The 18205-nt window shown below is 37.9% G+C and overlaps 1 protein-coding gene across 1 annotated transcript; it reads right to left on the reverse strand.

Moving 5' to 3' along the window:
- Window positions 1-932: 932 nt before the first annotated feature.
- LOC117444079 (transmembrane protein 255B-like) lies at window positions 933-14782 on the reverse strand. Its single transcript, XM_034079794.2, has 5 exons — window positions 14700-14782; window positions 14141-14341; window positions 5755-5894; window positions 4825-4887; window positions 933-1068 (listed from the first exon to the last, which is right to left on the reverse strand). Exons 2-5 carry the CDS (start codon window positions 14205-14207, stop codon window positions 970-972), a joined length of 369 nt encoding a protein of 122 aa, XP_033935685.1. The 5' UTR covers window positions 14208-14341; window positions 14700-14782; the 3' UTR covers window positions 933-969.
- Window positions 14783-18205: the final 3423 nt, after the last annotated feature.

The following is an 18205-nucleotide window of genomic DNA, read 5'->3' on the forward strand; positions in this document are numbered from 1 at the left end:
TCGTTTCGTAATGTATCGTATTGTAATGTATTGTAATATACTGCAATGTAGCTTATTGTAATCTAAGGTATTGTAATGTATCGTATGATATTGTTTGGTAATGTATCGCATAGTTTTGTTTCGAATCCGAGTCTTTGCTACACAGTGGGATATTTTCTGCCACTTACTTAAGATTTTATGGCTCTCTCTCTCTCTCTCTCTCTCTCTCTCTCTCTCTCTCTCTCTCTCTCTCACACACACACACACACACACACACACACACACACACACGCACACACGCACACGCACACACACAGAACAAGAATTCAAGTTGAAATCACTGATTTAAACGTTACCAATTTGTATGGGAAAAGTTATGATCGTCTCCATGGTAGCATAAAAGCTTATTTTGTCTTGAAGTATTGATTGTGAAGACACAAGAACACAGTTGAATTTTTACTCCAAAATATTGTGAAATGTCGACGTATGTTTAATTACAAACTATAATCAAGAGCACCATTGTTGGTAGTTGTAAGGGCGTTACATCAAATTATAAAACTGTTTTTTCAGAGTGAGTGGATCCAAGTGGAATTCATTTGACTTTATTTTAGAGGCTGGAAACATCAATGAAGTTAATTATTTTGTATACAGTTAAATGTTTTATCAGGGAAGCATCTGGCTCTCGATCAATCACATTCAGTAACATTAAGCCAAAGGAAACCGGACGGAGCCGCTCGGTCCAGCCCAGTTTGTTTACTCACATTAAGAGTTAATCTGCTAATCAAAGCTGTCAAAAGAAACCCTTATAGCTGGAGCATGTTGTAAAACCTTATGGGAACTCGTTTTCTGTGTAAATATGGCGCTGTTGGCCAAGAGGCTCACATTAAAGCAGCGTGAGGATTATTATTGCTTTATAGTGTAATGTTACTGCTTCGTTCCATCGTCCATAACAATCATATCAGATTTCACAGTTTACGCAAGTAAGTGCCGTTAACTCACCATGTTAAACACAACACAGACGCCATCAATCACCACGCACAGGAACGAGCCCATCACGCCCAAACTGAGGAACGCTATCGCTGCAGTCAGCTGGAGCGGGAACAGAGAACGAAAACACAAATGAGAGCATTTCCAAATAAAGCTGCATGACGAGAACAAAACACATGTTGGTTATTTTCAATTATGTTAGATTTGCAAAACAGTCACAGCAGGAACAGTTTGGAAGCCTTAACATGTGATAGTTGTGGAGCGATGTATTCACAGTCTGCTTTAAAAAAGGGTGTTTCTTTGGAGCATTCATCAATAAAGAGAATATTGCTTTAACCTTGAAATGTCTTATGTTGCAATGCGAAATTATAAAAAATTACATTTTAATATTACATTTGTATGGATTTCCTTTCTCATCTCAGAGGGAGTTTCTCTCCCACACACTCGCGCTTCTATTGGCTTGCGCTCTGATACATTGTGTGTGATAGGCTAAGGGGCGGGACATCTTTAAGCGGTTGATCAATCACAACAGAGCCAGCCAGCTAACCAATCAGAGCAGACTGGGCTCTGGTTTCAGACAGAGGGTGAAAAGAGGTGCTGCAGTGCGGCAGTATGAGAAAAATAAAGAGCTTTTTGAACATTAGATGGAGACATGGACTTGTGTAATAATAGTTATTAAGAAAATATGCAAACAAGTCAAAGAAAACTAAATGAACATTATAAAATATCATCATTTTGGTATAATTTAGTCCCAATATTACAATGTCAGTAAATCCACTCTAGCCGGTTGTCTTTAGAAAGGGGGGGGGGGGGGGTTCACATGCAGACTGCTGAGGGCCTGATATCAGTGTCGGAACAGAAACATTAGTTTAAACTGAGACTCCTCTCTATCACAATGTTATTCCTGCCTACTTGAAAGCGAACAAAGAAAATAATTGAGTTAGCACGACCGTGCGGAGACAAGCCGACTCATTCCTGCTCTTCGTTAATCACGGTATCAGCTTACCGCAGTGAAACATTATTTTCCATTGAATCAGTTTCCTGTCTTCTCAAATATTTGAAGTTCAACCAAATCCAAACAAAACCATCTCCATCCCATAAATCAAGCCTCTTAAATAGTTATTGTATCAGGGAGGGTGTCAAATGTAATATATGTATATACAGTATAACATGTATTATGAATGTTTTTCTTACATAACCATTCACCCACTTTGTATCTGTTTTAACAGGATGTATGTTTCTGTTGATTTGTGTCAAAAAGATATATATATGAAATACCCTGAGATCTGATACCTGGAAAATGTAACTCTAAGACGGTAAGAGTTTATTTAGCCAGACTAACATGATTACAGCATGACTTAAAAAACAAACAGGGTTCTGTGTTTACTAATCAAATTATATAATTTCTGTAAATAGCCAATACCTGCTCTCATAATGTACTTCTGTTTAAGTAAATGGTTTTAACATGGCCCAAGAAAAAACGGACAAAAGTGTATTTAGTCCATGTGAGCAGGTTTTGTTCTACATGTAGAGCTTTATCATTAATATTATTATTATTATTATTATTATGATCAGAAACAGGTTTATTGCCAAGTAGGTTAACACATACGCAGTATTGTTATAGACAATGGATGAGAGGTAGCTTAGGTACAAATGTGCAAATATTTGGAGGGTTGTATATTATTATTATATATATATAATGTCATTATTATATATTTAGATCAATAAATTAATAAAGACAATAATTCAAAGGTTAATCAATAAGGGAGAGAATCTCTGTCCCTGTAACGAACTGTAAGGAAGTGTCCTGATGACTCTTTATAACGAGCAGGCAAACACCATTCTTAACAAATTAACGCTTGTGTTTCTGTTTTTTAACACACTCCAAACTCTTGAAATGCACTCTGAATAAAAACACACCGTTTCAACATGTGTTCTGTGTCCAAACACCCCTCCCTGTTGGCTGTAAACACGCCAGGCTCAGAAATCAGAGGAGAATCGGAGAAAAGCGAGGTGTGTGGCGCAGTGGATTAGTGTGTAGGTGTTCAGATCAGGGGAGCACAGGTTCAAACCCCACTGCAGGCAGCATGTCGTTGTGTCCCTGAGACACTTCACCCCAAATTGCTCCTGTGGGGATTGCCCACAGTTTTGAGTATGTCAGTCGCTTTTGGATAAAAGCGACTAATAAGTGACATGTAATGTAAAAAATCATCTTTCTCATTGATACAATTTCAGGTTTCTCAGTGTCAAAGTGAGTGACCACAAGATGGACGCTGCCCCTGAGCTTATGTACACACTCTGGGCCAAATAACACACACACACACACACTCCTGTGGCAGTTCGTTGGTGGGAAAACACAGGGCCGGCCCTAGACTTTTGGGGGCCCTAAGCGAGCTTTGGCTTGGGGGCCCCCCCGCACGTTCTCACTACACACAACACGGAACCAACTTTTGTCTTATGATGTTAGCATAAGCACACATATATAAATAACCATGTAAACACCGTGGACCTAACCTCCTCTAGGGGGGTCCGGGGGCATGCTCCCCAATCTGGTGCACTTTGAGAGCAAAATGAAGAGATCTATGGATACATCTCTCAACACCCATATGAAACAGAACTGTAAACAGATTTTTCTTTATGGATATTTTACAAATCACTCTTCTTTTAAACTGTATTCTTCTTTTGTCATATAGTATTTCATAACTGTTTTTCATTTATTCTCTCTGGCTGTCCATCTCATAATCTTCACATAGAAACTAGCTGTCAATAGGAATATCATTCAGAAGAATTATAATTTCTTGCAAAAATCTGTCACAAAAAGAGGTTGCACATTTAAATTCAGGTGTTGTTATGGCAACGTCAGTGGCCAAACAGCCACATTTACTGCTGCAAATATGTTCAAACATGCTGTCGACACGTAAAGCAGTGGCAACTATGCTACCATTTCAGCTGACTTTTTCTCAGAAATACTGTCACATAACATCCATATGTGCTAGGTTGATGCTTAGCTAAGCTAACTATGAAACACTTTAACTGACAGGACTCCGGATCAACTGTGTACTGTAAGGTAGCTTCTAGCTTCATGTCGAACAGTAAGTTAACATTTCCCAGAGAGCTTTCTTTGAAATCACCAGGTAACGCTAAAAAACACAACATTTAGATTGGATGACAAAGTGTTCATTTAATATATCTGGCTAGCTATAGCTACTTGCTAACGGTTTAGCTTCAAAGTAACGTCAACGTAGCTGTAATTTATGCTGTTCGCATAACTTGGAAGTTTACTAACATTTACATACCTTGTTCACCTGGCTCAGGTGGTGGCTCTGGGGTTGTTGTGTGAGCCACCACTTGAGAATTGTTGTCTTTTTTAAGAAATGTTTTTCTTATGTCCATCTTAAAAAACTCTGAGTCCGACTGACAGTTTATTTTAAACATTGTCACAGCTCACAGGATAGGTACCTGTCAGCCAATAAGACAGATGTTTATTTCCATTCAACTCTCTGATTGGTCTGGTGTCTTGCCTCTGTTGCATTCACTAAACACGGGAAATTACAATTCTGCCGTCCTCTCATGATGAGGTTCAGGTAAAGCACGGTTAATGTATTATATGATTGACTCAATAATATAATACATGACTTTGAGAGTAGGCAATCTAGGCATATTAACACAATTAATAATTAAACATACTTATCACGGCGACGGTGTACTGAGATATGTTTTGTTTGCTAGGGGGCCCCTTAGTGGCTGCGGGGCCCTAAGCGGCCGCTTATGTCGCTTAATGGGTGGTGCCGGCTCTGGGAAAACATGAGGAAGAATGACGACAGAAGGTGTGTGTACGTGCGGGAGGAAACACCGTACCAGCTGTCTGCGGTTTTCCTCCAGACAAAGTCCCAGAAGCCCCAGGAACGATCCAAGAGTCAGCTGTAAAGAACATAAAAACATGAGCAGTTAAGATAAATAAAGTTCATTTGAATAACTGTGACACTTTGTTATGATTCGGTTCTCGTCCAAGAAAAGGACTCGGCATGATGTTAGCACTTAACAGCTATAAAAATGTCTCTTGTGGGTTTTATGTTGCCTAAAGAAGTAGAATAAATGACCAACGAGTCAAATCTCCCCACTTCTGTAGAAACTGATTCTGATTTTATTTAGAAGAGTTTCGACTTCCAGTCAATTATGTTTTTGCAGTTTTAAAATCAAACAACCGTGAATGTGAGCCACAAAAGAGAGTTCTCATGTGGATGTTTCACTGGTTTTTGTTTCAGTGAAGCAAAACATTTGATCGGCGAGAGGAAAACATTTTTTTTATTTGGTCATTCTCAGCTATTTTGCTCCCAGAACATGAATCCTTTCACACAGAAATGATCCAGAGTACAGATTAATATTTGTACCTTTGTCTGTTTGCATCTATATACTTCACTTTTTCTGTTTTAAATTATAATAAACTGAACATCCTTGAGTTTTGGACTGGACAAAAACATATTTTAGGACTTGATGTTCTTCTATTTAATATTTTCCGACATTTTATAGACTGTGTTGTGATTGGTCAACCGCTTAGAGATGTCCCGTCCCTTAGCCTATCACGTACATTGTGTTGGAGCGCTAGCCAATAGAAGCACGAGTGTTACATGTCACTATATTATGGATTAAACAAAGGAGGTGTTTCAGGCGTGTGGGAGAGAAACTCCCTCTGAACTCAGGGTTTTTAGCCTCTGCGGACCATTAACATGCACACAAACCTATATGACACACTACAGGACAGCAGAACAAGGCGTCTTTTAAACGTACAATGACTCCGGAGATGTAGCCGCTCAGGTTCAGGCTCTCTGATCTGGTCGTGGTGTAAACTCCCAGCAGCACCAGTAGCAGGGACAGACTGAGCATGCTCACAACCAACCAGAGCGCCCACCTCACCCGCAACTCCATCTCTGAGAGAGAGAGAGAGAGAGAGAGAGAGAGAGAGAGAGAGAGAGAGAGAGAGAGAGAGAGAGAGAGAGAGAGAGAGAGAAACATGAGACTGTGCATCACTGACAGAGCTGGAAAAGTACTCAGAGTTTAAACTGGTGTAAAAGTTTAGTTTAGTTTATTTTATTTTATTCGAGCGTGTAAAACCAAATAAAATACAAATGAAACAAAAGATGATACAGACATGATACAGTACTATACAAATGAATGCAATAACAAAACGAAATATTTAATATAACACGTCCGAAAAGGGGTCGGAAGAAGTTTACACTTATTTAATCCGACCCCTTCTCCCTTTTCTTTTTTCTTTTTACATCTTAATATATGTTAACATACAATATCAATGTATACTTTAACCTTGAATAATTTATATAATCATTCATATAATATATACAGGCAAGTTAGGAGAATGGTCTCTATATATTTATATTTATATATATATATATATATATACATATGTACATACACAAATTCATACAAACACAAATTCCTAAATATAATCCAAAACACGAATATAGACAGTTATGGTTCAGCGATGTCCTCCCTGTCCCTCGTGAGAAGTGTGTCTTTATACGTCTTTTGAATAGTTTGATGTTTGGACATCCCTTTCGCTCCTCACTCACATTGTTCCAGATCTTCACCCCACAAACAGAAACACTAAAACGTCTCTTTGTTGTGCGCACCCTAACATTAGTGAATATAAATGAACCAGGTAAATAATAATTCCCTTGTCTTTCATTGAACAATATCTGAATATTCAGGTCATTGAACGTTTTTTGTCTTAAACATGATTTGTGCAATTTGGAATTCAACAAGATCTGACAGTTTAAATAATTTTAGCTCTCATTAGGTTCACATCATTCAGGAAAATTCTCAAGTACATTTCAAAAGGTTGCTAAAAAATTATTTAAGTATTACAAAGTAAATTTGAACTGTGCCTGTGGCTATGCATATATTATTATGTACACTTATTTGTATTTACTTTTGTTTGGCCTTAGGATGGCGATAATTGGATGACCATTTTAGTTTCACTTCATTTCACTGTAAATAGCATGAAATTATGAGCTGTTTTGTTCTGTTTTAATTTTGTTGTATGTATGTTTATGTATGTTTTGAGTGTGTGAGGACCCCAGGAAGAATAGCCAATGCTCATGCTAGTGCTAATGGGGATCCTAATAAAGACATAAAGACATTAGCTCTAAGAATAATGGGTTTGTATGATCCCTATAGCCGACATTTTTAATAAGTCTTATTGCTATTTTTTGTAGAATAAATAGGGATTGTGTTGTAGTTTTATAATTACTGCCCCAAACCTCTGCACAGTAACTTAAATAAGGTAACCCCAATGAACAGTAAAGAATGTAGAGGGAATTTTGATCAAGAATCTGTTTTGCCTCGTTTAATATAGCAATACTTCTTGAGACTTTGGAATGAATATGTTTTATGTGTGGTTTCCAGCTCAGTTTCTCATCAATTGTGATTCCAAGGAATTTATGTTCTTTAACTCTCAATGAAAATCCCATCTATCTTAATGGATGCTAGTGTATTGCTATTTCCAAATATGATTAATGTTGTTTTATTCAAGTTTAATGATAACTTATTACTGTTTAGCCATAACTTTAGTTTGCATATTTCATCTCTTCCAATAGTAGTACATTGTCCCCAGAACAAAATATATTAGTGTCATCAGCAAACAAAACAAACTTGAGTACTGTCGATACATTGCATATTTCATTAATATACATAATAAATAGTTTCGGCCCCAATACTGACCCCTGGGGGACACCGTATGTAATGTCCAAATATGAAGAACACTCTCCCAGCTTCACAAACTGCTGCCTGTTGGTTAAATAACTCCTTACCCATTCCAAAGCTACACCCCTGATTCCATAACGTTCCAGTTTCTTTATTAATACGTCACGGTTAATTGTGTCAAATGCTTTTTTTAGGTCAATGAATATTCCAATGGCATGTTTCTTTTGGTCAATTGAGCTAGTCATTTCTTCAAGTGAGTCTATTAAAGCCGTCGATGTTGATCTATTGGCTCTGAATCCGTATTGACTTTCGGTGAGAAGTTTGTGTTTTTCTATGAAATTGTCTGTTATTGAAAAGCTTTTCAAGAATTGTTGAGAATTGTGGTCGAAGTGAGACAGGTCTGTAGTTCGTGAAGTGATGTTTGTTCCCAGCTTTGAACAAAGGTATGACTTTTGCTATTTTCATTTTGTTAGGAAATGCACCAGTTTGGAATGATAAGTTACGTATGTGTGCGAATGGATTTGAAATAACATCTATAACCTTTTTTAATACAGTCATGTCAATGTCATCACAATCGGTAGATTTTTTGTTTTTACATTTCGTTACAATATCAACTACTTCCCTTTCACTTCCCGTTTCTGTCATAAATACTGGCAAGGCAAGGCAAGTTTATTTATATAGCACCTTTCCACACAAGGCAATTCAAGGTGCTTTACAAAAAACGAAAGACAAAATGGCATTTAAAATCAGTCATTAAAAAGAAAAGATAATAAAAATAAACATTAAAAGAAAAAGTACATGGATAAAAGTTACAGTGCAGTCTAAGATATGAATAGTTCAATTAAAAGCAGCGACAAAAAGAAAAGTCTTCAGCCTGGATTTAAAAGTAGTCAGAGTTGCAGCGGACCTGCAGGTTTCTGGGAGCTTGTTCCAGATGTTTGGAGCATAATAACTGAACGCTGCTTCTCCATGTTTAGTTCTGACTCTGGGGACAGAAAGCTGACCAGTCCCTGAAGACCTGAGAGATCTGGATGGTTCATAGTTTAGCAGGAGGTCAGACATGTATTTTGGGCCTAAACCATTAGGTAGGTGGTCACTTATATCATTTATTAAGAGTCCACTTACTGTATTGTTTCTATGTCATGTGTGAATATACTGTCTGAGAGAGAAGCACAGTGCGATGTGATTCTGCTGGGTCTAGTACTTTTTGGATATAATCTCATACATTGTGTTGATAAATTCTTCTGTCATGCTGTGATTAATTGGATTCAGAAGGTCAATATTGAAGTCACCACAAATTAAAACTGTTTTATGAATCACTTTTGAGAATATTTCCTCCATCCAGTCCTTGAAAATCTCAATACTAGAGCCGGGTGCTCTACTGTATATACAACTGATGGTTACATTTTTCGTTTTTTCTTTGCAGATTTCAATCGTGATACATTCCAATACATTATAAATCACTGTTGACATATAATTCATCACCTTAAATTGTAAAGTATTGTCCACATACAAGGCTACTCCTCCTCCACCCTTGTTTTGTCTATTTATGTATCTGAGTGATCCAAGTTCCAGATATGGCCTAAATGTTTGTTGAAACGGATTTGAATATTCCTTGATGAGGTTAAAGTTGGCAGACATGCTTCTGCTGTTAAAGTGAATAATAGATAGCTTGCCCTCTGATGATATGCTCTGGTTGGACGGTTGATCAGTGTAATAACATATTGTTGATGATAGAAGAGAAGAAATTATTGTCTGGGTCAATTTCATAATCCAGATCTTTTGTTTTATAGTCAGTGTATTCAAATGTTTTAGCAACAGTTGGTCTTGTTGGTTATATTAATATGTTCCCCTATTGAAGATGACTGCCTCCATTCAGTGTGAGTCATGGTTGTGTGCTTGTTACCTTAGTGTGGTCCAGAACATGAAGATTATTGGTATTCATCCAGATCCTCCATGTTTCTGATGACTCAGCTGTTCCGCTTAGCTTTTTAAATACTTTGCCGTTTGTTGTCCAGGTGTTCTGAATGTTCTTCTGTTTTGTCATGAAGCGAGTCTTTCTGGCTATGTCGCGTTGTACTTGGTCAGATGCTCGTTGATGTAGACATCTGATCCTTTCAGCTTCCTTCCTTGTTTGAGTAAGGCCGTTTTGTTTGTTGCCAGCGTTACTCCTTGCCAGGGGGTGGCATGCCTCGATGTTCTCACAGCCCAGTTCGATGCCCTCGGACTGGAGGAAAGCAGCCACCTGTTGCTCCGTGGAGCTGACATCAGGCTCCCCCCTGTTGTTAACGGTCACAGCACGAGCGTATGACCGGGGCTTTATGTTGAGCCCGGTAACGATAACATTGTTCATCCTGGTATATTGCTCAAGGTCAAGGTCAAGGTCATTGCTCACTCTGCTCTCCAGGTAAGTTATCCTCTTGTCCTTCTCAGCATTCTGGATCCGCAGATCCTTAACCTCTTTTACAAGGTCCAAAATATTTTTCTGCTGCAACCTGACAGCAGAAATGTCCTCCGCCAGGAAGTCGAGCGACTTTTTAATGTCCTCGACCTCCTCCTCCGCAGCGATGGTTTTCTTTGGACCCGTGAAGTACTTTGATAGAATCCAGCGATGAAGATGTTATATTGTATGTTACGCATGCACAACAGTAAGTTGTCAATAGTCGCAAAAACTTCGCTCTGCACGCTGAAGCTGCTGCTAAGACGGAAGTAGCTTGCAATACATCGTACAAATACTTTGTGAGCATGTAAAGTGTTTTTTACTTACTTGTTGATACTAATACTTTTATACTTCAACCATTTTGAATGCAGGACTTGTAACAAAGTCATTTTTACAGTTGTATTATTCATTGTACTTTGGTTAATTATGTTAGCACTTCTTCCATCACGGTTTATTTCCTTAAATGAAATTGCCTTATCATTGCACTTTTAGCTGCAACCATTATTTTTGTTTTTAATTATGTGTTAAAGGCCTATATGTGAAGCACTTTGAATTGCCTCTTTGTTCTAAAATGTGCTATATACAAATAAACTAACCTTTGAAGACTATTTAAAGTATGATGCATGGTTGGAGGAGATGCTTCCTGCAGTTTAATGTCAAGGTCGACAAAAAAAAACGAATTTGCCTTGATGTAATTTAATTTAACTTAATCTAATTTTAAAAACAATGATCCGAACCCATGTCTCCATGTCTACATTCTTCAAATGTCATCACTGTTTACATTGCATTATTCCTAATGTAACTGACACACCATGACTTTCAACCTTCAGGTTATTAAATGAAATAAATAATAGATCAGACATGTCTTACGGATGAATACAAAGCAAATATCCTGATACCATTGATGGTCTTTACTAAGATACAACTTCATGTAGACTGCAGGGAGACATGACATTCACAAGCACCCTGGAAGTATGTATGTAGAAAGATAGCATGATAGGCCTCTACACATTTATGCATCAATAATAATGACATAATATACAATACATTATTCTAAAATGGACCATTTTGCATAAAAAGTACTCCTACTTTTTGATACAACTATATTTTGATGATGGCACGTTAGTTCTTTTGACTTTAGTAACGTTTTGAATGCAGGACTTGATTCTTTCTACACTGGTGTTATACTTTACCTAAAAAAGGGAGTACTTCGTCCACTGCAAATTGGTAATAAAAAGGTTAAAGGTGAGGTAGGTAATTCACTTCAGAAACACTTTTTGTTCTATTCCATGGAATGCTGTTAAAGGTGGGGTAGGGAATTTTGGAGAAACCAGCTCGAGTGCGCTAGAATTTGAAAATACACAACCGGAAAAAATCTGCCACTTCCTCACAGAGCCCCTCCTCCAACACACACGAACGCGCACATGACCAATGAGGGCACGAGATAAGTTTGTGCCCAGATGGAAGGCTGACAGGCAGGTAGGCCGTCCAGTTACTTTAGCCGGGCCGGCTCAGATGATTGGTCGTGCTTTTTACAGCGCCACGGCTTCCACAGATGACATTTTTATATGTATTTATTGTCAAAGCATTTAATGTATTCATTGCTATCGGGATGTTAAGAGCATTCCATGGAATATAACAACAAGTGTTTCTGAAGTGAATTACCTACCCCACCTTTAACATCCCGATAGCAATGAATTCATGAAATGCTTTGAAATGCGTTGGAGGCTCAGGCTCTGAAGTCTGAAGGAAGGGGCAGATTTTTTTCCGGCCGCATACTTTCAAATTCTAGCGCACTCGAGCTGGTTTCTCCATTCTTACCTTCCCTACCTTTAATATATATATTCAGTAATGGGATTTAGTGAAGTACATTTACTAAAGTCCTGTTTTACTGCTTTAGTTACTTTTCAGATTAAGATTCTGCATAGAAACATGTGATAAACCTTTAGCTAACCCTAACCCTAACCCTATTTCAAGTGTACTATATATTAATTTATTGAGCTGCACTTACATCAGGTTTTAAAATGGTTTGTTAGAGATCATGCAATGTTATTATTTGTTTATTGATTGTTATGAACCTGTCTGAGGACCACAGATGGAAATGAGCTATTAGCTATAATCTGGCATATTGCATCTCTTCTCTTTGCTGAGATTAATGTTTTTGTATGCATGGTCCTTCTATAAATAAATAAAATTTAAATAATTTAAATAATTTAAATAAAATAAATAAAATAAATAAAATAAATAAAATAAATAAAATAAATAAAATAAATAAAATAAATAAAATAAATAAAATAAATAAAATAAATAAAATAAAATAAATAAAATAACTAAATAAAATAAATAAACATAATGCAATAAAGATTAAACTAATATCAACTGTTTGAGGTACAAAAAAAGTTAACTTATCAAATATATTAAAAACAAATCTTTAAAAGTGAATACTTTTTGAAACAATATGTCTCTGTCTACAACAGTAAAATGCTACTCTGTGTACTATTGTTATTTATATTATTAATAATACATCACATTTTGAGGCCGTTTTTCTGCAGAATGGGAACTTTTACTTGGGATACTTAAAGTACATTTTGATGACAATACTTCTGCACTATTACTAAAACTATGCATTACATTAATGCACTCAATGTTCATACTCCTTACTGCACATATTCTTATTTCACATTTCATAGTTTATTCTAAAATTCATTCATAGCATTCTATTTCCATGTAAATTACTGCTTTATTTTTATTGCTATTTAACTATATTTTATTACGGTGTAAAAGATTTCTTGTTTTATATTAGATTTCTTGTTTTTTATATTTTATGTATGTTCCATGACCTCAAGTCAAATTCCTAGTATGTGCGAACTTACCTGGCAATAAACCTGTTTCTGATTCTGAAAACGTACTTTAACTTAACGGAGTGTTTTGTACTTTAACTTGAGTGAAGGATCTGAATACTTCCTCCACCACAAGACACACTAAGTATTTACATTTAACTGTACATCTAAGAGCAATGTTAAGATACTTTTACTTTATTTTAGTATTTTTACATACACTTTATACTTCAACTCCACTACAATTCAAATATAAATATTGTTCTTTTATCCTATGTTTTACAGCTTTAATTACTGCACAGTAAAATCCGGAGTGTTAATTTAACACTCTGAGATAAGGACCATATATGACTCTCAGAGTTCAAATGTACTTTTTAAGTGTTAAATTAACACTTAAAGGGAGGGATGTAAGTGTTAAATGAACCCTTAAGTGTTAAATGAACACTTAAAGTGTACATTTTAACACTGAGAGCCAGTGAACACATGGTCCTGATCTCAGAGTGTTAAATTAACACTCCGGATTTTACTGTGTGGTGACTTTATGAATTGAGATGTTTGCATAAAAGACACAAGTTTATAAAATATGTTTTTCTCTTGTCTTAATATGTTCTCTTTTATAAACTAATTTGATACAGCTGAAGGAAAATCAAGAAAAAGTGGGCAAAATATGAGAATATTTGAATAAGTTGCTGAAACTTAGATGAATACAATTAAAAAATATATATTGTTATAAGTTAAACTTGCATCAAATACAAAGCTCATTCAAGAACACCTAAATCCATTAGCAGTAACCGGTTGCCTTGGCGACACACTTTACCTCACATTGACTATATACAGTATTGATTGTCCTTCCTCCTTATCTTCCAACCATTTGGACGCAGACTTGCATTTCCCCATAACGATGTTGTTTAGCAACCGGGTTATTTGAGTAGTTACTTACTTTCCTTTTTGGATGTCTGCATTTTTTACATTTGGTATTGGTTTAATACTTTAGGAACATTTTACTGACTATACCTACTTTTACTTGAGTAACCATTCCAATGCAGGACTTTAACTTGCAACAGAGTCTTTTTACAGTGTGGTACTATTGAGAAAGACATATTCTATTCTGCAGCTTCCCCTGCCTCGTGCACCTGACCTCATCACCACTACCTCCTCCTCCTCCGCGCGGTGTTACCTGTTGCTCGGCTCTTCGGCTCTGCTTTCTCCCGACCCGGTGCTGCCTGGGTCCTGGCCGTCATCATGGGTCCTCTTCAGTCCGGGTCCACTTCACAATCAAATACACTCACTCACACACACTCTTCCTCTCTCACACAGCTTTATGATCCGTCCTGAGGATGTGGGAGTACTTCACTGCAGCTCTGTACATCCAAGGTCTCTGATGCATTCAAGGACAATGGGAAACGTGAACGACTCTGGCTGAAAATATTCCTTAAATTCAGCATGTGCAACAACATGTGTTTCATTTGACACTGATTTAAAACAGTGATTGACAGTAAATAACTCTAGGTACCACAGTGTTGTTATTAAGTTCTGAGGTACTTTACTTTACTTGAGTATTTCCATTTCCTTCTATTGTTTACTAGATTTAGATTTACTCATATTAGTGATACAAAATATAACCAACCAACTAATAGTTTATTAAAGGTCCCATCATGTCATGGCCATTTCTACTGATCATAATTCCATTGTTGAGGTATCCTAAAATAAATGTATATTGTGCAATTCACACACACCCGCAGCCTGGCTGGGAGTTTGTGTGTGCTCAGGCTGAGTTCCGCGGTGTCTCGCTGTCTCGCCGACCCCACACCAGTGAGCCAGCTCACAGTGTCCCGCTCGTCGCAGCAGCGAGCCTCGCAACGTCCCACCGAGTGTGTGTGTGTGTGTGTGTGTGTGTGTGTGTGTGTGTGTGTGTGTGTGTGTGTGTGTGCGTGCGTGTGTGTGTGTGTGTGTGTGTGTGTGTGTGTGTGTGTGTGTGTGTGTGTGTGTGTGTGTGTGTGTGTGTGTGTGTGTGTGTGTGTGTGTGTGAGGAAGTCCACGGATTGGTCCAAACGTAACGGTTCCGCTACGTTACGTCACTATACCCAAGAAGAAACTAATGGAAAAAGAGAAATCTCCAGCGAGGCGTTCAGGGGCAGCACAGACAGGTATTTTCTGTGTTAGAGTTGTACTCGCTACAGGGTGTACTTTGAGGGTTTGTGACTGCAGACCGTTCACATGCAGAACAAGCTTCATAACACGAGGGGACGGGTGATAACCGGAAAAGCATGACATGGGACCTTTAGGACAATATAAACTTTATTTTTCCCTTGGTGAAATTTACAAATGTACTAGGTTTAAATTACATTTTCAAAACAGCTCCTCCTTTACCTGCTCCAACAACATGATACAACATAAATAATGACATGTATTTAATGGAACCTCACCTAAAAACAATAATAAATGAAATATATAAAAATACATTCATAATAATAAAAAGTATACAGGTAAACATAATAGAAAACAAATACTGGAGTAATAAAACATATTTAAAATAAATAAATAAAATAATACAAATTAAGTGAAGACAAGGGGGAACATTCAATAGCTTAAAAATAATGGGGCTGAAATGAGCCTTCGTAAAAAAAGAGGACTCTTATTCTGAAACAAATACCTCCCTGAGGTGCCTCAAGATACTCAGTCCACCTTTCATTCACATTAGTAAAGTCAAGTTGACAGAGTTACAAGAAACTACAAATCCACTGAGCAGTACATCTTCAGATTACTTTTACAAAAGTTTGGACTTAAAGTGTAAAGATACAACTAAAGTGAAACTGTATTAACTGAATATGGGGTACAATTATATAGTTTTTTTTCTTTTATAGCTTTTCCACTTCTCACTTTGCATTTACTGGAATACTGCATGTGCACTCTACGGCTGCTGATTTGGAAATGAATAATAAATAACATAAAAAATGTAATGCAAACACATGAAATATATATAAATATAACGATTCCATGTGTGTTTCAACAAACAGTCTGTGTGTGCACTGGTGCCAAGGAAATGCAGTTGTTAGGATGTGTGTGTGTGTGTGTGTGTGTGTGTGTGTGTGTGTGTGTGTGTGTGTGTGTGTGTGTGTGTGTGTGTGTGTGTGTGTGTGTGTGTGTGTGTGTGTGTGTGTGTGTGTGTGTGTGTGTGTGTGTGTGTGTGTGTGTGTGTGTGTGTGTGTGTGTGTGTGTGTGTGACCTTGCCCTGGCATTTGAGGTTGCTTCAAACCCTGAGGGCTAATGTCTGTATTTCTCGACGTCTGCATATTTCTACAGACAGACAGAGAGACGGACGGACGGACGGACGGACGGACGGACGCTCGCTCACACACACACTCACACTCACACCCCCCCCCCCCCCACACACACACACACACACACACACACACACACACACACACACACACACACACACACACACACACACACACACACACACACACACACACACACACACATACACACACACACATACCATGTATACATCACTTCAGGGGACATTACATTGACTTACATGCATCTCCTGGAGACTTATCCTAACCTTAACCATAACCAACACATGCCTAACCCTAACCCTTAACCTAACCCTTACCCTTAACCTAACCCTTACCCTTAACCTAACCCTTACCCTAATCCTAAACCTAACCAAGTCTTCACCCTAAAATTCATGATCCCCCTCATGGGGACCTCCAATTTGTCCCCATAAGGGGAAGCCAGTCCCCACACGTGACTATGTAAACAGATTTAGGTCCCCACAAGTAGGGTAATGCTAGACCACACACACACACACACACACGCACGCACGCACACACACACACACACACACACGCACACACACGCACACAGCGTTAGGGCACCCTCTACTGAACATAACAAAGAAACTCCCTCTGAAGGGAACTTTGGGTCGTAGCCTTTGTAGACCATTTACACGCACAACAACCTATAGAACACACAACAGGAACAACGCCATAAAAAACAGACTAGGGCCTCTTTAAATCAATTGCCTTTATCTGAGTGTTGTTAATAAGCTAATAAACAGTCAAGCAGGTAGCAAATGTGTTTCCTTTAATAGGCATTCACACCGCAGTGCTTTCCCCACAAAGGGGGAACTCCGGCTCAGTTCAACGTGCAGCTCGAGGTTATCCGGAGTTCTTGGTCCTCGCTGCTCTAATGGATCTTCAACTACCATCCATCACGGAGAGCTCATTTCCTTCACAAACCAATTAGGCAATGTTTAATTGACTAAAGCCTGGCGTAGTGAAACAAGACAGAGAGAAGTATCTGTGAGATGCTATGTATACGATGCAGCACGTATTGTGTATGTTTCTCAAAATGTAAATTACGTTTTAAATAGAGAACATGTAAAAACTGATTATGAGGTAATTGGAGCAAAACAAAGATGATTGGTATTTTGTCGTGACATTTTTTTTGTCACGCGATGTTGAGCCCTCAGTACATGTATTCTGCATAAAGGTTACTAGTACAACAAGCCTGCAGACATTTAAACAAATACAATAAATAAAATAAAATAACCATTTAGTTGAAAATAAAATACTAAATATTGGTACCAGGAGGATGTTCAAGGCAAGCCTGGGCCAGCTGGTAAGAATCAGGTGGGATCTCTTTCATTTGAGCATGAAATAGGTTGAGTCCTTATTGTGATGCCATGTTTCTCCACATGGGGGCGCTGTATGAGCAGACATACTGTAGCTGCGCTGTGGTAAATCATGCATGAGACCACCCACTGTTAACTGTCCTGGGTGAGACCCAGCGGGGGGCTTTTACTAAAAAGCTGTCCTATTTGGAAGTCTGAACCGTGCTTCCTCGTGCCACTGAGTTATTCATGTTCAAGAAGCTCAAACCTTTATTTATAAGCAGAACTGACACTACAAAGCCGGTGCCGAGAGATGCATTAAAGTACAGTTGTAATCCACAGTGGCTTACACACGAGTCACATGTAAAGCCTGCTGTATGTGATCACACTCATGTACTGCTCGTGATCATGACAATACACACCATCACGATTTGATTAACGTGGAGGAGATTTATGAGATGACATAAGCGTGTACAGTGTTATTGATGCAGTTTGATCAGAGCCCTGCTTTATGTCGCATGATAACAAACTGTGCAATATATTGCATTACTCATATCACTTATTTATACTTATGTACTTTTTTGCACATTTCAAAATCAGTTTTTTATCATCCACATTTGT

The sequence above is a fragment of the Pseudochaenichthys georgianus genome, unplaced genomic scaffold (genome assembly GCF_902827115.2).
Source record: "Pseudochaenichthys georgianus unplaced genomic scaffold, fPseGeo1.2 scaffold_725_arrow_ctg1, whole genome shotgun sequence".
NCBI classification, from domain to species: Eukaryota; Metazoa; Chordata; class Actinopteri; order Perciformes; family Channichthyidae; genus Pseudochaenichthys; species Pseudochaenichthys georgianus.

Coding starts and splice junctions, on each gene's coding strand:
- LOC117444079 (XM_034079794.2), bottom strand. CDS start 14,207: ATGATGACGGCCAGGACCCAGGCAGCACCGGGTCGGGAGAAAGCAGAG. Junction 4,888..5,754: donor GCTACATCTCCGGAGTCATT/GTACGTTTAAAA, acceptor TGTTCTTTACAG/CTGACTCTTGGATCGTTCCT. Junction 1,069..4,824: donor AGGAAAACCGCAGACAGCTG/GTACGGTGTTTC, acceptor TTCCCGCTCCAG/CTGACTGCAGCGATAGCGTT.